This window comes from Pempheris klunzingeri, chromosome 5, assembly GCF_042242105.1.
Source record: "Pempheris klunzingeri isolate RE-2024b chromosome 5, fPemKlu1.hap1, whole genome shotgun sequence".
NCBI lineage: Eukaryota > Metazoa > Chordata > Actinopteri > Acropomatiformes > Pempheridae > Pempheris > Pempheris klunzingeri.
The window spans coordinates 14601622-14626831 of NC_092016.1; the positions used below are offsets into that span (position 1 = coordinate 14601622).

Below are 25210 nucleotides of genomic sequence, written 5' to 3' on the forward strand. Positions count from 1 at the left end.
GAAGGTGAACGCTTTATCTGAGCATGTAGCTAAGTTTAATACCACGACACGGGCCGAAGTTGACGTCCTTAATTTGTATATGTACGTCTTTCTGATATTTGCAGCGGGAATAGTCGTTACAATGTTAATTTTGTTACTGTTTTCCCCACCATTACATTAGTGTAGCGTTTCAAATAAAAGTGCGAGTTTACGGGATGTACGTGAATGCAGCACACTCTAACCCCTGAGCGCTCATTCATCACGCGCTGTATCCGTATCAAGCTAACCGTCGGCGACATGTGTAATGAGCTAATGAGTCGGTTGTAAAGCCTCCTGCTCGGCCGTAGATACACATTTAGCTGTAATATCAGCTGAGGAATATTTCTAACCTGAGTCACTCTTTCCTGCCTGGGTTACGGGGAACTATCGTCTCGTGTTATGGGAGAGACACGGAGGTCAGACGAGCGGTGGGCTGTCAACAGTAATGTCCGAGTAAAACGAGCCTGCTGCCGCCCTGACAGCTATCTGTTTATATTGTAGCACTGGTAAGGCTGATATTGTTTGCACTGGGAGTATGAAAGATACTGTGGTGGCTACATAGGTGGTGGCTCTGCAGGGTGATTGTAAAAACATGGCGATCAGGTAGAGCTAAGGGATTCTGACTGCAATGCAGTTAACCTAAGTGGCTTTCCTTGCTAGCTTTGCTTTGCTAACACAATCTAGCTAACTGACAGCAGCAGTCGTGCTCACAAACGATAGTTGAGAAGGTACATTTGGACCGAGTCGTTAAGATATTGTTGAACTAGACGTGTTCAATTCTTGTTTAGCTGAGGGGAGCTAGCTTATTAGCTAATGGGCATGTAAATAGGGGAAGGGGCTCTCCATACTGTCAACAACATATGCCCCCCAATCAAAGGCCCACTCTAACGTTATACTGTTGTTAGTTACAGCAGTGTTGATCAGAGCAGGCACCGGTTTGAAGCTATTAATACATTTATTATTGCTATTAATATGATTTGTTTACAGATCAACTTAAAATTGAAGCATGCCAGGGAAACTGAAGGCCAAAATTGTGGCAGGACGCCACTTGCCAGTGATGGACAGAGCCAGTGATCTCACTGATGCTTTTGTAGAGGTGAGTGAAGCTACTTCTAGACCCAGATTATGTTTTGGTTTCTTTAATAAGAAATACTATCAAGTATTAAGTATTTACATTTGTGATCTGTATAGTTGGTACATCATCATTTCTCTCAAACTAGTAAATTGGGTATTTAAAATTCGCGTGCTGTTCCTTTTTATTTCTCAGGTCAAGTTTGGAAACACAACTTTCAAAACCGATGTTTGTCCGAAATCACTCAATCCACAGTGGAACTCTGAATGGTTCAAATTTGAGGTAATTGGCAGTGGTGGTAGTGTTTTAATGCGCCTCATAATGTTGATGAATTGCATTACATTTTCATGTTTCCTAACTGCTCTTATCTCTCTCCCTTCTGTCTTCTTTCCCTCTCCTTCTTTTGATATCCAGGTTGATGATGAGGACTTACAGGATGAACCATTGCAGGTCACAGTATTGGACCATGACACCTACAGCGCCAATGATGCAATAGGGAAAGTTTACATTGACATTGACCCGCTGCTGTGCAATGAGGCTGCGTCTGTCATCTCTGGCTGGTTTCCCATCTATGATACCATCCATGGTGCGAGAATAAACTAATCTGACCTTGATGATCATTTCTTTTCTTTATGTACTATTTCTCTCAATGTAATTCTCTATTATTTGTTATTAGGTATCCGAGGGGAGATTAATGTCCTCGTCAAAGTGGAGCTTTTCAATGATCTGAACCGCTTCAGACAGTCCTCCTGTGGGGTCAAGTTCTTCTGCAGTACGTCTGACTTGACTTTTGGTTCACAGTTGCTTGTTTACAGTGTAAAAATACACCCCAAGGCACAATTAGTGAGCATAAAATGCAGATTGACAGTACATAGGGCAGTCACCCTCAAAGCAATCATGAAAGATGCTTCATTTGGCGTCATTACAATGTTAATGTTTTAGACACAGAGTTGGTACTCCTACTCAGTCTAAAAATTTGCGTAATGCACCAACAGAAAAGGCATCGTTTCCAACATCAAGGAAATTACTAGCTGTGTCAGTGCCATAGAGCCTCTGATTGGTTTTGTTTACACATGACCTGCGTCTGATTGGTTTTTCACAAGCTAGTCCCACCCTAAAGCATATCCTGGCACTTCCACATCGACTTTACTTGTCCACTTCTTTTATAGCCTATGGTGTACCTGTAAACAAGGAATTGTCACTTACTGTAACAATATATGTTCAAATAGAATAAAGACTCGAGAAATATAGGAGAGAGATATTGAAATGGTTTATGTCTAATTGTCTATGGCAGCCACATCCATTCCACGGTGCTACCGGGCAGCGATGGTGCATGGGTTTGTGGAGGAACTTGTGGTGAATGAAGATCCAGAGTATCAGTGGATCGACCGTATCAGAACTCCTCGGGCCTCCAACGAGGCCCGACAGAGGCTTATCTCTCTTATGTCCGGTGAGGAAAATCACAATGATCCTCTTGTCCTGTTGCTTTGGAGAAAGAGGAGTTCGGTCCTCCCCGTTCACTCTCTCCTGTTAATGTGGCTGTTTGTTACTCCCTGTTTAGGAGAGCTGCAGAGGAAAATAGGGCTTAAGGTACTGGAGATGGGCGGGAATGCAGTGGTGGGCTACTTGCAGTGTTTTGACTTGGAGGGAGAGTCTGGCCTGGTGGTCCGGGCCATAGGTACTGCCTGCACACTGGACAAACTCAGCTCTGGAAGCGCTCCCAACACCAACACACACATGCACCCTAACACAGCCCCTGCTTCCAATGCCTGCAATTCCCCTTCCAAGGATGGAAAGGAGTGAGTATGAACCTTCAACACAAGCATGGACCCTACCTCTTTTTAGGTGCATGTTTCACTGCAGATCTAGTTTGTGAGAAGGGGGAAAGATGATTGATGAGTGTGCATGTTAGGGAGAGTGCGTGGATGAAATGTATTGTGTGTTATGTTTGTGTATAGTCTAGCGCTTCCTCCTGTGTGTGTGTCTCAGTATTTGATTCCCCTTTGTAGTTTGTGTTGCATTATATGTATTTCATCATTAAACTAACAGCACGCAGCATATCCTGAGACACACACATGTACAATACACACACAGCCATCCTCAAAACCCCTCCTCCCTTGTCTACTCTTTTAGACTGCTCTTGCATGGCTCTCTGCTCTGCCTCTGCATGTTCTAGTGCTGCATCTTTTAGTGAGTATCTAGCACACATGTGTTCTGCCCAGCCTCTAACAGCGTGCTCCTTCACTTTGTTCTGTTGTCCTGACCCTGGCTATTGAGTGGTTAGCTTGTGATTTCATTCAGTTACTGTTAGCAAAACTACAATTGAGTGCATGTGTACCTCTTATTTGAATTTATACACTGTGTATGTGTATGTGTGTGTGTGTGTGTGTGTGTGTGTCACTGTGTGAGATTGCGTGTGTCAGGGATGTAAACGCTGTTTGAGGATGACTTTGACTTTTTCCCTGTTCATGTGTTTTTGGGGATATGAGCGACTGTGGGGCTCAAAGAAAGTGTTCATGAATAGATGCATTTAATATATATATATATATTTCTATACATTATGTCATTTTCGATACATATTTTTCTTAGTTTATTTACGTTTTAATGAACTAAAGTTATCCTTACCCATATTTTGTAGCAACATACACTTGTTATTGATAATTGATTAGGAATTATTTAAAAATGAAGTAAAAAGTTAACTTTTATTATTTGTTGTCAGGATTCACCATTATTTGGTACAAAGACAATTCTAGTACAATAATACAGTTTTAAACACCCATGGGGTCTCGAGGATGAAGTGATTAGAATTTGGTGGTCAAAGGTCACTGTGACCCCAGAAATACATGTTTTTGGCCATAATGTCAAAATTAATTTGATAATTTTGACAAAATTTCACACATATGTCTAATGGGGTAAAATGATGAAGTGATGACATTTTAAATACAAAAGATCAAAAGTCATTTTCACTGGGACGTCATAATGTTCTGCAAAATCACTTTTGTGGCAGTTATTCAAATGCCATAACTCAGGAACAGAAGGGGAGGTTGTGACCAGATGATTGGATTGAATTTGATTTGAAGTGAATTGAATTTGTGACACTGATCTTGGCTGCCGACCTTTGAAACTGTAGTGATTGTATAGATTGTTCTGTGCTGCCTGGTTGAAGATGTTTGTGAAAAATCCACATTTTGGAGTTTATATATTCTTTGCAGCAACATACGTATGTGACGCATTATCCACTGTCATGGCTATAACTTTGTGTTCTGTTAGAAGCAGTTTTATTGGCCAAGCATGTGAACACATACAAGAAATTTGACTGGTTTGGACACTAAGGTATTTGCATGAGTCCACCATCTTTACTTCCTCACCCTGGATGACAACCAGGACAGGGAGCCTCCTGTTCCTCTGGTAGTCCGCCACAAGATGACAGCGGTCATTGGTTTTGCTGATATTGAGCTTCAGTTGGTTGTCGTTGCACCATGTGAGGAAGCTCTCTATTAATCCAATCAATCTGTAATCTCCAAGTGAAGACAGCATTTTTTTTCAGTGGAAATTATTCACAGGAATCATACATGTTAATATAGTGAGAAATTCCATTTCACCAAAGGATACACTGAAAAACTTTAATTAAATTCCAAACTCACTACATGTATTATTTGAGTTAAACTGCAACTTTAGTCAAAATTGTTGCAGTTTAATTTTCTGTCTGATATATTTTGCTAAATTTCTCCACAGACTAGCTTGTCCTTGTGCCTGTTTGGGCCTTTGTCATCTTTTTTCTTTTGTGTTTACATCCCTGCGGTGTATGTTTGTGTGAGAGATCTTTAGCTGAAAGCTCTGCATGAGTTCCCTGCTGCTTTAAATTGAATAACGGGCAAAGAGAGGGAGTAAAATGAAACGTATTTTCCTTTTTGTCTCCTTTTTTCAATCTATTGCAATGTTGTGGTGTTGGTTCTTGTGTGCATCTCTTTCCTCTCTGGTTTTCTGGCTACATTCGGATTTGGGATGTTTCTCACTGCTTGTGTCCAAATCGGTCCTCTGTCTTCCCCTCTCTGCGTGCTGATTGGCCCAGGTCTCCCCTTGCCCACGGATGCCGCTCCACCCACAACAGCCCAGTGCATTCGGCCTGCAGCTCCCAGAGACTGTCCCAGAACTTCTCTGTCTCTGTTCCCACACTCATCTTCACTGGTACGCAGAGGCAGGGAAGGAGATAGATACCAGAGAAGGAGAGGAAACTCAAAACATAAACCGAAGTAGATGGTGATGTTTATATGGAAGAAGAAAAGTGAATATTTTTGCTGGAGTCTGGTATTTTGCATAGTAGCAATGAAGCTGTAGTGTAGAGTACGCAGAGGCATCAAGACAGAAGGGAGGCAGACCCTTTTATCAGAGAAAGACTCAAATCCCTCCACCTGTCATGTCTTTTTCCAGTGAGTCAGGCATTCAGGTTCCCATTTGCATCATTCTGCCTTTTTACTGGCCGTTTGTAAGAAATTAGTGTTTAAGGTGTGGCTTTAGTCCTGAGGTAGGACCTGTGATATCTCTACAGTCACCTGACCTTTGCTTCACTCTACTGGGACACATGCTTCAGCCTGTCATCCTCTGTTGAATCTGACCTTCTTGTGTTTTGCCATGTTGCTTTCTTTAGTTCCGTGTGTGTGTATGTATGTGTGTGTTTCTTTGTGTTTATCTAGTTTTTGCTTTCCACGCTTGCTTTTTTTTTTTTTGTTTTGTTTGCCAGCCATCCGTAGCACCTCAAACACACCTCACCCAAAGCAAACAAATTGCGCATTAAAATGTCTTCTCATTTAATGGCAACGCTGACCCGCTCCCACATACACACACACACATGCCAATCACACACACACACACGCTCAGAGGGTGAGGTGATGACTGACGTGGGTGTGTGTGTGTATGTATGTGTCATGTTCTCCTGGCAGGCCGGTATTTGGTGAGGACCTGCTCTCGTCCTCCGGCCCACCAACCCCTTTCAGAGCCCTCCCCACCTCCTCCTCCTCTCCTCCCCCCTTCTCTCCCTCCAAGCCATGCAGCCGCCAGTCCTCATCTTCAGACACAGACCTCAGTTTGACGCCCAAGACGGGTAAGAACACTTGGCCGTCCCCCTTTTCCATTCTCATCCCTCCCTTCTCCTTCACCTCATTGTGGTGCTACTCAGGTGGTGGTTTTTTAAAGTTTTTATTTGTTTATTTATTCATTACATTTTTACATGTTTGGGTTTTCATTGTAAATTGTATTGTATTTATTTAGCCTGGTCCCATCCTCCCCATTGTCCTCAGTGGCCTGGTGTGTCTTCTTTTTCACACTGTTGGAAAAACATATTCAGTCAGTTTGTATAAAACATGTGCCTAATAGTGTGAAGACACACCTGATCGCTGTTTTAGTTTTGTCCCCCGTTGTCGTGGTCTTTAATAGAAGCACTGTGTCTCATGAGGGGCTGTTGTTGATCTAAGGTCACTTCTTCATTAGCAACCATTATGGTTAATCATTGAGGAAAAGGTAAGTGTTGTCAAACTCTGCCCTAAGGACAACTTGAGCACATTTTAACACAGTTCAGCAATAAACACGGTATAGCCTGAAGAATCCTCTCACCAGAGCTGCTCCCCTGAGCCCTCAGGAGGAGACCAGCAGCCCCCAAAGACCACCTCCCTCCCCCTTCTCCCTCTCCTCTACTTTTTCTTTTTCCTCTTCTCTCTCATTTATTTCTCATACTCTCTCCCTTTTTCATGACTTCTTTTTGTTTCTGTATTCCTCCATTCTTTCTCTAACTCATGTGAGCTTGCCTAACCTTATCTGTTGCATACCTCCTTTCTGTAGCTTGGTACCAGACCTCTTAATTGGCCGCCCACATCTCCAATTTGCTCTGCAATTCAAATACGTCTGGTGTTATGTCCGCTGATGGTTGTTTCCACCATTTGCAGAAACAATCGATCAGAAAGTGTAGGCGTATAGCTTGCTAGCCCCATCCAGGAAAAATGTCAACGAGCATGGATGAGATTGAAGCAGTTGTTTTAGGTCGTCCTGAAAAAGATTAAGCTAACTGCTCATAGCAGCCTCTACCACAGCTTCCATGCCAACTGAAAATGATGCAGGCCGGATGGGCATGCCACTCGTTACTGAGTGATTAGAGGTGATTAGATGAATGAGTGGTTAAACCAAAACAAAACGCCCTCCACCCATCAACAGGAAAACGGGCAACATTCTTTCTCTACACCAGTGTCCATTTTCTGCCACATCCTTCTCCCCCTCCTTGGTTGTTGTGCTTCTGACCACTCTCTTCATTTCTCTGCCTGTCCACTCTCAATATATCTGTTTTTCTGTGTGCACCCTCCATCTGTTTCTCTGCTGGACAGAGGAGCCCCTGCCAGTGAGACGCAGGCCTGGGATCTTCCTCTGCCCCAGCTCCCCCACCCTCTCCACAGATACTCTGTCCCTTCCTGGTTCTGGCTCAGTGGGCTATGGTCATGGCTCTGCCCCCAGAGCCACCACCCCGCCCCCTCCCTCCTCCGTCCGCTCAGACTCTGCCTTGCTGAGAAAGAGCGTGTCCTTCACAGAGGACCTGCTGCTGGCAGCCTCCGGTATAGTAGGACCGCTGTGTGTCATCAAGTAACAGAACCTTTCAACAGTGTAGTGTTGGCGCCCCTCTTGTATATTGGGTCAACAGCAGGACCGACTTGACTGTTGTTATCAGAAACATTAACTCAATATGCATGATTTAAATGGCCACAGCTCATTGTGAAACAGCACTACTGATCTCCCACCCCAGCGTGTGGTTTGATTTGTCTGCCAGGTGTATCTAAACCTTACTCTAGGGCCCTTATTTATGCCTGAATAAGAGAAAACATGAGGAGTAGGCTAGTCTTAGGACGAGAGTGATGCAGGTCTATTGTCTGTTCTCAGTTAAAGATGTTTTGTGCAGCTCCAGCATTTCCTTTCACTTGATTTGTCATAATGAATTTAATACTGTGTGTATGTTATAATCAACTGACAGTTTGACTGGCTTTCTAGTCCACTGACCTTTGTGGTGAATGTGACGACACTGAAGCCAGACTCTCCCCTGTGATCAGGAATGGGCAGTGGTGGCAGCGCTGGGAAGGAGGCAGGGCCTCTGAAGACCCTGCTCAGACAACAGACGCAGACGGCTCTTGAGCAGAGGGTATGATGGCACTCAATGCTCACATGCTTATGCATACATTTACTGACTCACTATGTGCAGACATTTTAAACCCAAGTCAAAGTGTGTAGTGTCCCTGAGTTTCACATGCACATACATGGTGTGTTGCTGCAGGCTGGCTCTTAATTGACTAGACACCTCACTGCCAAACGCTAGAGGAAAAAAAAGCACTGCTTCATTTTTTAGCAAGCAGAAACACTAATCAGTTTTGAGAGTTTATGCTTTGACGGGGTTTGTGTTGTGTCTGCACATATGGTGAGACATTTAGTGTCGCACACTGCTGCATTCTTTGTGAAAGATCATGAAGTTACACTGGTGAGGTATGAAGTGTTTAATGGGGAGTGGGTCTATGTAAGAGCAAGTAATGTTCCCTTTCTCTGTCCTCTTGACCACTTGTGCTACTCAGGGAGCGTCCTCCTCTGGGTTATTGTTAAACGCCAGGGTATGTCCCATCACTGTGACACTCTCTCTCTCTCTCTCTCTCTCTCCACCTTTTCCCTAACTCCTCCCCCCCACCCCGACCAGCTGATGGCCACCACCAAGTCTGAATCAACTCCTAACCCGCCCCTCCTCTTCTGTTTGTAGGTCTCAGAGGGGCAGGCTGGGTTGAGCAACATAGCAATGGGTTCCTGTGTGACCCTGTTTGTGTGTTTGCTTGGCGCCCACTGCACTCTAAAAGATTCACAGACATGTTAGGCAGAGGGCTGGAGGCTAGGAGTTGTGTTCCCTTCAGGTTTGAAGGGGTGTGTGACTGTGTGTGTGTACCTCCTGGATACTCATGTCAAACACCTCCCTCCTGTCTGACTTATTTTCCTGAGTCCGATTTGGTTTTCCAATGTCAAAAACGGGAATGAGCACGCTCACCTCATCACCCCATTCTTGCCCTCCTGCTCCGAGTGGGAGGAGCTGTCAGTTAAATCAGTAACCACCTGCCTTCCTGGAGTACTGGACAAGAAAGAAACTAATGGTTGTCCCACCTGATTTCTCATCACATACACCTGCATGGTTGGAAATCGCAATGTTCCTCAGGTTTCTTGTAAAGTTGGTAGTCACATCAACCTAAAATTAATATAAAATTACTAACAGGCAATACAGTATTTCCAGCTCCTCATGTGAGTGACTGCATGGATTTGCATCACATTATTTCTCTGGAGGCAGAGGACCAGCTGTAACAACAGAGAGAAGCATGTAAAACTGAGTCCTGATCCTCAGCCAGGACCTTGTGTGTGAGTGTTAGTGTGTTTGTGTGTGTGTGTGTGTGTGTGTGTGTGTCTGAGTGAGTGTGTCCTTCACTGTCACCTCCAAGCCTTATGACTGCATTTATATAGATTTGAAATGATTGAATGAGCTAAATCGCTAATACAAAATATCAAGGCTCAGTCACTTCCAGATCTATTTGAAATGCTCTCGTTGTGTCTACAAGTGTAGGCTGGAATGGAGCGAGTGGGGACACTTTGGGGATAAACCTTGCATGGGGGGGACACCATTGCACTCAATCCTTACTGCATGTCGGCACTTTTCCTAACACTGTTCTTACCTCAGTCTACACGCATCATTTAAAGATGCACTACATTTTGTTTGGGAAAACTATCATAGTAAGCCTAGAGAGGCAACTAAATCTAAAGATTGGTGTCCAGTTTTGAGATATTTACTCTTGTGTCTGTAGTTGCTGTTGATTTGATATCTGTTTTTTTGTTTGTTTGTTTTTTTTTACATATAACTACGGAAAATAATTTTTACATGATTAACAATGCATATCTTGCCAAAACAGAACATGTGACGTTTCAAAACAGGCAACAAAAAGTAACATTTGAACTCAGACTCTATTATCATAGACCTTAAGTCACAAGAACACTATAAAATCTAATAAGTTATTACATTCATAGAGCAGTCACTAATTTATTAGCGCAAGTACATTGGAAAGTCAAAAGTGTGTTCTCCCCTACTATAAGTGACCTGAGTGTTTCTATCTGCAGGAGTTCCCCTTCTTCACCTTGACGTCTTTCCCTCCTGCTTTTCTGGTTCACGTCGGTGGAGTGGTCAGCGCTCGCTCTGTCAAACTACTGGACCGTATACACAACCCTGGTGAGTTCAGCGCCCACAAACACACAATGTCCCAATGTAGCTCTTCCATTGTCCTGTCAAACGATATGAATGAACTCCTCCATTGACCTACAGTACCGCGTGAGTGTCTGGTGTTTTTGCAACTGGCTGTTAGTTATTGCTGCCCATTATCCTCTTGTGTTGAACAGTCTTCCCGTGTATGGTCCTAGTCCCAATGGGTTTGATTTATGTTGAAAGACCTAAGTTATGTACGAGTCCTGAAGCAGGTGAAAGCTGTTCCTGGTCACACATTTTGATAGACATTAAGTTAGGATAGGCTGTAGTCACCTGTGTCAAAAAGTTTTATAGATGGGGGCAACTTTCACCTTGTGGTTCGACTGACTGGCTTTGTGTAATGTATAGTCTGCACCTGTGTGTGTGTGTGTGTGTGTGTGTGTGTGTGCGTGTGTGTGTGTGTGTGTGTGTGTGCGTGTGTGCGTGTGTGTGTGTGCGCGGGCCCTAGTCGCTGTGTTGTCATGTGCTGTGGTGCTGCCCCCTGGAGGTGTGGTGCAATAGTGGTGCATGGCTCCAGTCTGTTGCCTGCTGCTTCTGTTGTGTGGTGTTGTTGGCTGCAGATGCTGCTGTGGTGCAGTGAGGAAATGTGGTGTCTTATAAATACTCTCTCTCTGAGTTTTAAAATAAGCTCCTTTTCTTTATGTGGAAATCCTCATGTTTTATGTCGATGACAGTTTGCTCATTAGGCTTGTCCTTGACTGAGTCCACTTGGCAGCCTCAGTAATTTTGCCCTTTGCTCGGTTTGATGGTCTTAAACCGCTCTGAATCACAGATGTCTGAGAATTTAGGGAGATGGGAGATTGGTGGATGTTGGCTGGGTTAGGATAAGCAGGGTTCTTTTCATAGGTGGACAGGGGAACCAAAATAAGCAACCAGTGATTCTCCAAAAAGGTCTAGGCCTGTTATGATCAAAGCTACAGTATTCCTGTATAAACCATTGTAGCCTAAATGACATGGTTTTCACATAGTTTTCCCTGATCCAAATCACGGGTTTAACTTGGAAACCACTCTGAAAAGAGCCCTGTTCACTGTTGCTATGCCTCGACTATATCAATTGTAGAGCAACATTAAAGGTACCCTGTGGGGATTTTGACCACAAGTAGCACTATGGAGCAATGTTTCTCCCATTATATGTCATTGTTCATTTGTATTGTGACCAAGCACGCACATACGAGGATGCAGGTGATGGGATTCATACTCTGCCAACAATTTGATAATTGGTGGTGGCAACATGCTAAAATTTAAGATTAAAACGTCAGCTTTACAAATGTTTGATGATAAACAATGCGTTTTGGTGAGAAACTCTGAATGTTATCATAGTGTTTGTTTGCTCACACAAACTCCACAAGGCATCTTTAAGAGAAGATATTAAAGAGTTAGACTGCTACTGCATGCTCCTTTTTGTATTATATAGCTTTGTTTCTCTCTAAGTCTTTTTAACATTTTGGCAAGGCCTGTAGCTTTTACTCATCTCTATTCTATTCTTTCCTCGCCAGTCTTCTTCTTTCGAGATTGTTTTAGTAGGCCTGAATATAGTTTGTCTTTGCATAGTGACTGTGAAGTGCTGTCTGTCTTTGCATAGTGACTGTGGAGTGCTTCTGTTGTGCTGTGCCTGTTTGTTAGACTATCTCTTCTTTTCTTTTTCTCTCTTTTCTGTACTAACGGTGTGTTCTGGCCCAGCCTTGGGTAACACGCGCTCATACAAACTGCTAGACTGGAATAGTGTCACTGCAGGTATTTCCCCCCTTTTACTGCTCTCACCCAAAGGAGTGATGGCAGCTCAGTGAAGCTAAACCTGCCCGCTTAGCAAATGCATCCAGCACTGACGTTTAACATGGCCAGCTAGTCTAAATATTCACAAATTCTATATTAGAGGGAAAGTACATCATTGAGCTTTGTTGAATTCAGTGAGCTGCCATTTCTCCTCTCTCTAATCTGTGTGAGTGTGTGCTGAGCTGAGTTGAGCATGCGCTGTGTCCCCACCCCACCCCATCCAGCCTGGCCTCCCCACACCCAGTTCATCCTGCTGCACTGAAGCGCTGCAGCTCTTCCCTAACGTTGTCCCAGCGCTGTTCTAACGCTTCCTCGAACGGCATTGTGGTCAAACCTGTCTAGACCAGAGGAGGTTTAGGAGGTTTACTCTGTGACAAAGAGCCACTGACTGGGCATGTGCATCCCTAACTCACTGGGCCGTATTCATACTGAGAGAGAGAGAAGGAGGGATGGATGGATGGATGGAAGGCAGGTTGATTGGATGGGTGGCAGTTGAGGAAAATTAAAAAATGGATTTGGGATGTATGATGGGGATGGAAGGAAAGATGTGAGCTTGGGGAACGGAGGAAGTATATTATCTAACTTAAAAACTAGACTAGATTTGACGGACTCTGGTGAATGAATATGGCCCTTCTCTGCCCATAAGCGTGCACATGATCATGAGCGTGCACGTTGGTGAGCCTGTGCCTGTGTGACATGCTGCTTTTGGTTTAAAGGAACCCACCCGGTGGGCCTGATGCCTGACAATCAGTCATTATTCTTCATCTCTTCAGTTGATCCGCTATTTGTTTCCCCTCATTCATTCCTCTCCCCTGTTTCACCCAGCAGCTGAGTCTCTCTCTCTTTCTGGGGCACCGTCAGCATGTGGCCCTCTCAGGGAGTCATGGGGTGCGGCTCAATACTCTAATGTAGCTTCTTTCATGTGTTGTTCAGTGATCCAGAGCTACCAAATGAGTGAGATTAAACTCAGAACTTGCGATTAGGCTCTTCTGAACATTGTCAGTAAAACAGAGGTGGTTTTGGAGCAAAGCCTCATGAGACTATTGAAACACACCCATGGTTTAACTTGAGTATGATGAAGGCTCAATCCCTTTGAATTTAAAACCTTTGTCGCCAGGATAGGAAACACTTGCTAATTGCTGTTTTTATAGATTTTGGTTTACTCAGAACACCGTAGTTAAAACGTACTGAATGCCTGGTGACTGTATCTCTCACCTGTGTCCTTTCTGTTTGCGTGGCTGACTGAAAGGAGACAGAGAGAAGAGAGAGACAGTACATTATTGTTTCGATAGAAATGCCAGTGAGAACACACACGACTAACCTAACCATCGACTTTGCCTTCATCATCACCCTCAAACTGTCATGAAATCATTCTCATTGTCACTTTGTTTCACAAACTGACAGTTGGTTTTGGCTTGCTTTGGTACACCATGTAACCCATAAATCATCAGAAAACATAAACTGTACTGTTTGTTGTCTGTTTATTTTCTGGTAAGTGAAAGCAGTCAGATTAGACATCAGATTACTTGTCACATTTCTTGTTAGTGCTTTTGTACCTTTCAGTGTACAAAAGAAGAAAAAAAATCTAGCTATGTTGACAACTGTTAGTTAGGTTTAGTGTTAACTCATCATATAGCTAAATTTAAGTGGTCTTTTTTGTGAAAAGTGTTTGATTCATAATTTTGTGTTTTGTAGATGAACCAGAGACTCGCGATGCCTGGTGGGAGGAGATTCGCCAGGAGATCAAATCTCATGCCAAAGCTCTTGGTTGCCATGCTGTCGTGGGGTACAGCGAGAGCACTAGCATCTGGTGTGTAGTGGAACATACATACTGCTATGCCAATTATTGTATCAGTGTGTCACAAACCACTTGGCTATTTGAAACAGAGGGTTTTATGTCCTGTTCTTATTGTTTTCCCTTTGGTTCATTTCTGGTTTCTCAATCTCCCCCTTGACACAGTGAGGAGGTGTGTATCCTCTCAGCATCAGGCACAGCGGCCATCCTGAATCCGCGCTATATGCGTGAGGGCTGCTTAGACATCGGGATCACAGAGCACAGGTTGTTATGATTCAGAGACTGAGCAATTGTAACTCCTGGTATGTGTACAGTTTATGTTAGTACAGCTTGGAGCTGGCAACAGAGGCTGACAGCAGATGGTGTGTGTTGTATGCCAGGTTTGAGGACCCGTCTCCCCCGAGCTGTGGATTCTGTCACATCCCATATGATGAGCTCAACATGCCCTTTCCCGCCCAACTGACCTACTGTTACCATTGCAGACGACAAAAGGTTTTAAATATATTTCCCCTGTTTGCCTGAATTGAAACCCCCTTCATGTCCAGTGTATGGATGCAGTTTAGTGAATAAAATGTATGTAATAATATTTATAATACTCAAATGTTTTCTAAGGTTCCTGATGTGCTGTTCACAACAATTGACCTGCCATCAGAAGCAGCTGTCACGGGGAAGGGCTGCCTCATCCAGGCCAGGTAAAACAGCCAAACCCTTTTTAAAAGGATTGCTAACACTGAGAAGAATTACACCACATGAAGTCACATCAGACTTATATCGCATATTTTAGATGTTAAGCTTTAAATGGAAATGATAGAAAAGATCATTAAGAAGTTCAGCATTAAATTGTGAATTCTACAGCAATGAGATATTTCAAGTGATACTGACATGATTTATACGATTATACAAGAAAGAGTTTGTGTACTCACTCTGATTCTGCAGTCACTCCTGCTTTTTCTGAAAATATTTTCCCATTGGCGGCATATAAGCTGAACAACACATCCCAAAATGTGGAACCTCACATCAAAGACATAGATCAAAGTGAGTTAATGCCTTAAGTGCTTATTGTCTCCTAGATTGTGTCGTCTAAAAAAGAAGGCCCAGGGTGAAGTGAATGCGACGGCCATCTCCAACCTGCTGCCTTTCATGGAATATGAGCTGCACACTCAACTCATGAACAAACTGAAGCTGCGCAGCATGAACGCGCTGTTTGGCTTACATATACAGATCAGCGTCGGGGAGAACATGCTCCTGGGTCTGGCTGTAGGTTGACATTTTAGCTTAATAGTTTAACCAGCCATACATGTGTTTGCTGCACCGCGGTCTTTAAAATGTGTGTGTGTGTGTGTGTGTGTGATCAGTCTGCCACAGGAGTGTACCTGACAGCCCTGCCTGCACCAGGGGGCATCCAGATTGCGGGGAAGACTTCCGGTGACCTGAACAATGAGCACCACATCCTCACCATGCAGAAAAAAATCAATGATACCATTGCCAAGAACAAAGATCTCTATCAAATAAACCCACCGGTGAGATCACATACACAGACAGTAACTGTTTAATCACTGCTAAGTAGTAGTAGTAGTATTTACAACAGTAAATACTGTAAATAGAATGCTTTGGGAACCTGCTTCATCCAAAGGGTTTCTGATATATCTTGTAATAACATTTATTTGCCTTTATTTACCCACTTTTTTTTTGTTCAAAATCCTTAAATGCTTAGGTCAGATGTCAGAGTAAAATCTACATTTTCAGATTTACTCAGATTTGTGCATCTGTGCCATGTGCATTGTTATATATCAAGTTAAATTAGGTTTTATTTCACACAACAATAATAATAATAATTCTTTTACATAAACTGATAAATTCAATGGTGAACAGTGGCGGCCATTACCTTGGGTATAATTCTCTCTGTTCCAATGTGAAAACCATGTACAGTTGTGGTCAAAAGTTTACATACACTTGTAAAGAACATAATGTCATGGCTCTCTTGAGTTTCCAGTTATTTCTACAACTCTGATTTTTCTCTGATAGAGTGATTGGAACAGATGCTTCTTTGTCACAAAAAACATTCATGAAGTTTGGTTCTTTTATGACTTTATTATGGGTTAACAGAAAAAGTGACCAAATCTGCTGGGTCAAAAATATACATACAGCAACATGAACTGGCAATTTTGGTGACTTAGAAAGTTGTGTCAATATTTGGTTACATGTCCCTTGGCCGTTTTCACTTCAATTAGGCGCTTTTGGTAGCCATCCACAAGCTTCTGGTTGAATCTTTGACCACTCCTCTTGACAGAATTGGTGCAGTTCAGTTAAATTTGTTGGCTTTCTGACATGGACTTGTTTCTTCAGCATTGTCCACATGTTCTCAATGGGGTTTGAGTCAGGACTTTGGGAAGGCCATTCTAAAACCTTAATTCTAGCCTGATTTAGCCATTCCATTACCACTTTTGATGTGTGTTTGGGGTCATTGTCCTGTTGGAACACCCAACTGCGCCCAAGACCCAACCTTCGGGCTGATGATTTTAGGTTATCTTGAAGAATTTGAAGGTAATCCTTCTTCTTCATTATCCCATTTACTCTCTGTAAAGCACCACTTCCATTGGCAGCAAAACAGCCCCACAGCATAATACTACCGCCACCGTGCTTGACGGTAGGCATGGTGTTTCGTTTCGTCTGACCACAGAACTTTCCTCCAGAAGGTCTTATCTTTGTCCATGTGATCAGCAGCAAACTTCAGTCGAGCCTTAAGGTGCCGCTTTTGGAGCAAGGGCTTCCTTCTTGCACGGCAGCCTCTCAGTCCATGGCGATGCAAAACACGCTTGACTGTGGACACTGACACCTGTGTTCCAGCAGCTTCTAATTCTTGGCAGATCTGCTTTTTGGTGGTTCTCGGTTGACTCTTCACCCTCCTGACCAATTTTCTCTCAGCAGCAGGTGATAGCTTGCATTTTCTTCCTGATCGTGGCAGTGACAAAACAGTGCCATGCACTTTATACTTACAAACACTTGTTTGCACTGTTGCTCTTGGGACCTGCAGCTGCTTTGAAATGGCTCCAAGTGACTTTCCTGACTTGTTCAAGTCAATAATTCGCTTTTTCAGATCCGTGCTGAGCTCTTTGACTTTCCCATTGTAGCGTTTGTGGGCGTTTGTATCCAATGAGCCCTATTTAAATGGCCTCAGAGAAGTCACCAGCTGTAGTTACTCATAATCACTCACAAGAAGTTAAGAGGCCATGCTATGAAGCTCATTTCATTGACACAACTTTCTAAGTCACCAAAATTGCCAATTCATGTTGCTGTATGTATATTTTTGACCCAAAGTCATAAAAGAACCGAACTTCATGAATGTTTTTTGTGACAAAGAAGTATCTGTTCCAATCACTCTATCAGAGAAAAATCAGAGTTGTAGAAATAACTGGAAACTCAAGAGAGCCATGACATTATGTTCTTTACAAGTGTATGTAAACTTTTGACCACAACTGTACATAAGCATACTTTTTATGTAGTCTGTTCTTTGTTAATCATGATAAACTTACCCCTCTTGTCTCTCTCTGGTCATTAAAGAAATTATTTGCCCTGGACCCTGAGGTGTTCTGCGGCATAAACATGGTACTGAGCACGGCAACTTTTAGCTGTGAGACACAGCAAAGCATGACAAATATTTTCACTGTATTAATCGCAACACTACACCACTTTTACTATAACTGTATAACGGCTCTTAACTGGGGATGTTTGGGAGCAGGACGACGTGTAACTCACTCCAGAGTCACCTCTCAAAGGCAACCCACTGTAGACTCATTGTGTTAATGTATTTGTATTATGACTATCTACTCATTCACACGCATTCACTCCTGTGTATGTCGGTGTGTAAGTTGGTGTGTAAGTTGGTGTGTAAGTTGGTGTGTAAGTTGGTGTGTATGTTGGTGTGTATGTCGGTGTGTATGTCGGTGTGTAAGTTGTGTGTGCGTGCGCGCCACCCCTTACTCTTCCAGATCCATATTCAAATTAACACCAACTGTGTGTGTAACGGTGCAACTGATTGGTTAATTGAGTGAGTGTGAGCATGTGATGTGTCATTAACATAGTCTCTCTACTAGCTGTACAATCTGGACAGATGTGACATGCAGATGTGGGCTGCTGTGATGCTCTGATGCTCACGTTGACATCTGCTCTGGCCTTGTGTCCCTTTGTTTGCAGGAGCTCACAGAGGAAGTTGTGGGTTCTCCAATTCCCGAGCCGAGGCAACGATCCAGACTGTTCCGCTCCCACTCAGAAAGCTCAGACGAACTGTCCGAACTGGACCTCTCCCACGGCAAGAAGGATGCTTTTGTCCTGGAGGTGTGTATATTAAGAATGAATACATTTCTATGCAACTATTTCCATGGAGCTAGTGTAACCATTTGCAGCCATTTCCATAGATTGATGACACCGACGCCGTGGAGGACATCCACTCCCTCCTCATTGATGCCCCTCCTCCCTCAGGTATGCTGTATCCACTCACTCCACAGCCATTACGTTACATCATCAAACACTGCACATGCTCAGACAGTTATCTCATAAATGGCATTATTTCTCTTGCTCATCATCACGGTCTCCATTTCCACTTTTCTATCTTCAGGTTTCTACAGCTGCAACACTCAGATCATGCCTGGGATTCACAACTGGACTTCAGCAGTTCAGGTCACTCTTTATAATACAGCGCTACTTCTGTCCTTCACAGATTACAGCGAACCATGTGTTATCATCACTAAACTGTAATTTGAAAGAATTATTATATCGTGTGTGAATTGTGTAGTTGTGCATAGTTGGTATTTTTCAACCAGTCGACACATCTACATTTCCAGAAAAACAATTTGAACATAGTCATAGCAAGTTTTCCAATAAAGCGGAGCACAAATTACAGTGCTACATTTGCTACATTACATTTGTCCGTCTTGTTAACTTGTGCTTTTTTTCTGTTACCGTCTTCCAGATGTTTACATCGGTGAGGGTCTTTAGGTTGAGTAATGCCAATCTTACTAACCAAGGCTTGAACAAGATCTTCACTGACCTATGTGAGAATCTGCTAAAGGTAAGAAACCCTTAGCATATGTAAAGCCATATGTGTTTCAATGCTTATCTTTTGTAATGGGCATGTTATGCACTGTTGCTGTTTTATGATGGTACTTGTAGTGGTTGTGTTTTCAATTAGTTACAAGTCAATGTGTCATTTTTGTTACAGAGTTTTTACTTCAAGTTGCGCTCTATGGTCCCCTGTTGTATTTGTCATCTCAACTTCACTGTAGCAGTGCCAGAAGAAGAACTCATACAGGTGAGGGGTTTCAGGCCATGTCTGATTTTGGGAAATGGCATACAGGTCATAATTAATAGTATTTTTTTGTTTTTTCCAACATATTCTGCTCTATCTCTGCACGTCTGCCTGCCTCCCAGGTCGCAGTGACAGCAGTTGCCATGACGTTTGATAAAGACCAGACTCAGGAGAAGCCAGCAGATAAGCCCATCACCAAAGGTCTGTGTGGTTCAAATGGATTTTTTTTATTTTTGGGGGGATTATTGTAATTAATGTTTTATTCCTACCCAGTGTCTGACAATCATGCTTTTTTATGCATGCAGTTCATCATAGCTTCACTTAATTTGTCTTCGGCTCGCCAAACACAGGCAACAACAGCATAAGAAGCAACTAGACAATTAGTGAGAAAACAAGCACAAGGAAATTCAGATTACACATAAAAAAAAACAAACAGTGCATGTCACTGTCAGTGGCTTAGATCTCATCAGTCAGTCAATAGTTTTATACACTGTTCCTAACACCAAGGCCACTGAATTTCCTGAGAGGATGTAAGCATTCCTTGAAAATATCCTCAGTATTTTAAGAGAAGCTCCGGGACTGGACCTTGGTATTTAAAGGTTTCCACATTTTTAACATGTTGGCTGTTGAGTGAAACAGGCTGTTTTTAGATCTTGTTTTGTGCAGATAATTAATTCTTTTGTCTTGGTCACGCTGATTTCTCTCTGGCTAACTTGACACCATGTTTGGAGGGCCCTAGTATGGCCCACATAAGCAGCTTGTGCATTTCCATTGAACCATGGCATGAAACTTTTTATCCACTGTGGGTGCTTTTGAACAGGACATAAATTGGAGGCTGGGTATAATGTGCATATATATTGTGTGTTTTCTTTGTTGTTTGTTTGTTTAGACAAACCATCTACTGTATCTTTGACCAATTTTAATGCAGTTAATATCAATATTCAACAAGCCTTGAAACTGGATGCGGAAACATAAAAAGGCTTTTAAGAGTTTGTCTCTGTAGTTGTGAAGTAGGAAAACAGAACTATCATGTTAAGACTACTCCACTCTAAACAGTCTAACTCATCTAAGAAACATTGCTTTTGTTGTGTTTTGTGTTTGAAATCTGGCTAAAGGATTTGGGTGATTCTGCATCTTTTCAGGATGCAGTGAGACTGAAGAGCAGCTGCAGTTTCCTTTGGAGTTGTGTGCAGACGCATCATCAGCCATCAGTCAGCCATCATCCAAAATCTCAGGTAGCCTTTAACTAATTTATTTTTTCTAATTGCTCCCTGACCACCTCCTCTGCCCAGCTCACTAACAGGCTTTGCTCATTTCCCTCACTAACACTTCAGGTACAGTCTCTTTATTCACCCCAGCTGCAAAACTCTTCCAAAATCATCTGGTTATGGTTCGTTCCACAGGTAAATAAACAGCGGCGTGCCGTAGCCCAGCGCGTTCTGTTTTAATGTGAACTTAGATGGCAGTGATACTCTCTAGATGAGATGTCATGATCCTACAGCAGCGTGGCTTTCTTTCCGTTCACATGAAAAGAACACCGCAACTAGAGCACCCTAGCAAGTCCTGACTGTAGATGGAGCATTTTGCTGTTCAAAACATTTAGATTTGGCCGTGAGAACTAAGTAACTTGTGCTGTTTTAGCCTTGTGGTACGAGCAAAGGATTGAATTTGAACTCATTTTGCTCTTTGTGAAGTGCAAAGATAGACTCTGACGTGTGTGTCTGTGTGTGTCTGTGTGTGTCTGTGTGTGTGTGTGTGACAGGTGTCCCAGAGAGTACCAATGTCTCATCTAGAGGTAAGCCCCCTCCTCCTCAACCATCTCCTCCTGCCCCACCTCCCTGCTACCAAAACGACTACACTGCCCTGTTTTGACTTTTCATCCTTTTGTCTCGGACAGAGTGATCCTGCACTGCTCCCAAACCTCATCCACTTTTGTTCTTTTCTATTCGTTTGTTTGTTTGTTTTTTTTTCTCTTGTTGTTGTCGTCATTGTTGTTGTTGCGTTTGTATATGTTCGGGTGTTGGCTGTATGTGCGTGCGTGTGTGTGTGTGTGTGTGTGTTCTCTCCAGCTGCCTCCGTTGATTACGGTTCCTTTGCAGACAGATGCAGCACCTGGCTAGAGCTGCTTAGGCTGAAAGCTCACACCATAAGACGAGGATCAGTTAAGACAAGTAGGAGGACACAGTCTCTAGCACACTCTGGTGATCATACCCACAAATACAGAACACAGTTTCACAAGCACTCACACATACACGCACACACACACACATAGACACACATGCTTGCATACGCTCACACACCCCTCCATGCATGCCGCTGGGGGGCGGAGCATCGCAAATCAAGCACCAGCTTTATAGCTAGAGTGTGAAAGTTGAAGCCCCGCCCCTCAGAGGGATCCTCAATCAGCAGCCTGGCTTTGAAATGCCTGTAGCCATGGCAACCATTATGGCAAATTAATAGGAAGTTATTTTTTCACATTCAGTATGCTTGTACTTCTCTAGATCTGTACACAAAAATCTGAACACATACAATGCGGTGGAGGTCAGTGGGGCGGGGGCAATGCTTTTCTGCAAGACCTGGTATGATTTGAAGTCCTGTGTAAGTGAACTACAATCTAACATGTGGCTCTGAAGGTTCCTGGTTTGATGGATGTAAGCCACATCAGGTAAATTTGCAGTAAGACGATGGAACATCTTTCACACTCTGGCTCGTGTACATGTGCCCAGCTCAGCTCACAGCTGTCTCTGTCTGTCTCCATTTTAAAACCTCTTTCACAAATGCAAACAGGTTTAAATATTCTCTCGTGTACTTCACTGTACTGTAAATACTGTATTCACACATGTAAACAGACACAGCTGTGCCCAGGTCTGTCCGTCTGTCTGCAGACACTGTGTAACTGTCTTGTCTTATTGCCTCAACTGCATGACATGCATGGCAGCGCACGCTTTCCAAAGTGATTGTCTTGGCACCACATATCCACACCACTGCATGTCAAGTCACACATGTGCCTAACGCATACAGACAACTGACTCACTCACATATAAGTGTACACACGTGTTACTGCCGCTGTGCTAACAGGATGTCATCTGTGCACGCATATTCCACATTCACATTTCTTTCGGCTTTCAAGTTCATATCTGCTTTTAATTTTTCCACTATTTTGTGTGTTTCCTGGTATCTCCATTCCCTTTTGTCTTGTTTTCTTTTCGCGTCTCCCTCTTTCGGACCTCTTCCTGCTCTCTCTGAACCTGTAGTCTCATCCACGGAACGCTCCAGTCCGCTGCCTGAGGGACGTTCCCGCTCGCTGCGCTCCAACCGCTCTTTTGGGAGCAGCTCAGTAACCGTGGTGAAGATGACGCCGCTCTCTTTCCTCCCTGGGACACGCATCATTAAATACCTTGGGATCATCAACATGTTTTTTATCAGAGAAACGACATCGCTACGGGAGGTACAACACAAGCATATGGATAGAGAGGCCTCAGGATCATCTTGTGAAAAGTGCGGACATACCTGTTCACATCAAATGTGTGTTTGTCCTCTGCAGGAAGGCGGTGTCAGTGGTTTCCTCCATTCATTCATAGCAGAGGTGTTTGCGATGGTTCGAGCCCATGTAGCAGCCCTGGGTGGCAATGCAGTTGTGTCCTACAGCATGAAAGAGTGTGTGTTCATGGAAAATCCAAATAAAAACCAGGTACACTCGCTCTCTCTCAATTTACTGTTACACTCCATTCAGGGCTCCCTCTCCCTCTGAGCACCCTCTTATGATTTTATCTTCCCGTCTTTCTTCCTCCTCCAGGCTCAGTGTCTCATCAATGTGAGCGGTGATGCCGTCATCTGTGTCATGGAAACAGACCAGGAGCCCGTTCCCTCGATGACAAATATCGGGCAGACCTGCACTAGCGGAACCGACGGGGCTACATGACAGTGAAACACAGAGCGTCACTTTCTCTGCAGGACACGATTTGAGTGAACACAATCTCTGCATCTAGCCGTCCAAATATGAGTCATTTTTGTCTGCCTTAAAACTCTGTAAAAGATCCAAAGGTTTGGACACATAGAACATAGAACAAGTACTCACAGACACTCAAAAACAGGCAGGCTGTATTTATATAGGAGTACAGGTATTTCTCTGTGTGTAAAGAGAGCAGTTATGCAGCAGATACAGATATAACTCTTGGGAATTAAATAATCGTAACAGTGTTTCAAAATGTTTTGGTCATAACAGCCAGAAGGACCCCTCTGCATCCAACTTTTGCTTGTGTGTTACAACCGTCCATATTGAGGTCACTCAAAGCTACAGTATGTTGACCATTCTGCTGTGTGTGGGCACAAGTGATGCTTGAGGCAGCTATAACTAATTTTGTCTATCCACAGCTTACAGGAGGAATCATTAAATGGCTATGCCAAAAGGGACACAGTTGTATATCATTGAATAATTTCAAATTCAAAGTCAGAAGTGTTGTGCTCTGTTTCTAGTAACTTCGAGGTCTGTCTGGCCACTCAAAGACTGTGTCAACCAATTTGGTGCTCTTCTTCTGAATAAATGAAATAAATAAATACAATAAATTCACCTTGTAAAGCTTTTGGAAAGTTTTGGAGCTAGAATCCAAACAGCTCAGACAAACCCGTGATGACATTTTGTTATAATTATCTACTAGTTAATTGATGTCCAGTTATAATGTCTGAATTAGATTTTGTATTGATTTTGTTGATGGATTATCTTCACAGTATTGTTCACAGGCAGTATCCTAAAGATAATCAAATGTCTTCAGAAAGTGTCAAATAATGTCACAGATCAGTCTCATTTTTACATGCATCAGTAAAAATCAGGCCAGAGTTACAGGCATATGCACATGTTTTTGTCAAAAGAGCCAATACCGTGTATTCCAGTGACTATACTAAGTCAAAACTATTTGAATTTTTATTGCTTTTTCTTAAAATGGTAAAATCAAATATCTTAATATGTATGCCTGTTATTCACTTACATCTGGATTGTGTGGGCAAAGGGTGGTGGGCGTAGTGCCAGAAGGATACAAATGAAACAGACCTGCAGTCTTATTCACATGAGTGGGGTCTGGCACCAGGGGTATTTCATAGGAGAGAGTCTTTCAGATCTGGTCTTGACTGAATTAAACCATTAGCTGTGTGTATTGAAGCAACTCTTGCTCTACTTCTTGCTGTCAGTGACAAATCTCACATACCTTCGTCAAGCTTCATCACTGTTAGTTTGACACTTGTGTTCTGAATAATAGTCCTGCTGCTGATCTGTTCATCCTCTACACTCATGTCTAATGCTGGAAAAGAAAAGAAAAAAAAAAGCTTCTTCTGGTGTAGGTGCCACCTGAAAAACAAAACGGTGTAAATCAGATTAAGTATTTTTGTAACATAGAAATATATGAAACCGCTCATTTTGCCTGTGCAATGATTTCCTGATGTTTTGACTCACTGTGTCAGAGATTAAGCGGTACTCTAATCTGTGTGATCAGCAGTTTATCAGTTTCGTATATTTGTGTCTAATACTTGAATGTACATACTTAAGATGCTTTTGCTTTCTGACTAGCAGCATGCAGACCCATTTTTTATTGCCATGAATCTGTATGCTTGTCTGGTAAGTCTTGCACAATAAACTCAGTCAAAACAAGATGCATTAGTTCGATCATCTTTGATAAAAAGCTGTGAATACAGCCCCAACTAGAAATGAGTGTCATTTGTTTTATAATCTGCAATTACCTCATGCTGTCAGCAACAAAGAAGAGCCCTGACTTATTTTAATTACATTAATCAATTATGTTCCAAACTCTCTTGTCGATCAACCAATCAACACGGACAAGCACACTAATATTATAAAACAACATTTTCTTAACTTGCACACGAGGCTGAGTTTCCAATCATATCACTGGGAGAAATTATTTTCAATTTTCAACGTAGAAAATCCCC

General features: G+C 42.9%; 1 protein-coding gene across 6 annotated transcripts; it reads left to right on the top strand.

Annotated features, from left to right (window-relative positions):
* Nucleotides 1-256: 256 nt before the first annotated feature.
* Nucleotides 257-24903, top strand: c2cd5 (C2 calcium dependent domain containing 5). 6 transcript variants are annotated; one of them, XM_070830087.1, is made up of 29 exons: nt 257-524; nt 1006-1114; nt 1286-1372; nt 1505-1676; nt 1767-1862; nt 2385-2540; nt 2652-2889; nt 6031-6191; nt 7462-7686; nt 8176-8264; nt 10259-10367; nt 13869-13983; nt 14134-14232; nt 14349-14460; nt 14581-14660; nt 15039-15225; nt 15324-15488; nt 18163-18303; nt 18384-18447; nt 18584-18645; nt 18938-19036; nt 19187-19276; nt 19396-19474; nt 20416-20508; nt 21036-21068; nt 21343-21474; nt 22528-22721; nt 22818-22964; nt 23070-24903. In XM_070830087.1, exons 2-29 carry the CDS (start codon nt 1025-1027, stop codon nt 23193-23195), a joined length of 3441 nt encoding a protein of 1146 aa, XP_070686188.1. In that variant the 5' UTR covers nt 257-524; nt 1006-1024; the 3' UTR covers nt 23196-24903. The 6 variants fall into 6 exon arrangements, with proteins under 6 accessions (XP_070686188.1, XP_070686189.1, XP_070686190.1 ...); XM_070830088.1 differs by having other exon boundaries at nt 21343-21444; XM_070830089.1 differs by lacking the exon at nt 21343-21474.
* Nucleotides 24904-25210: the final 307 nt, after the last annotated feature.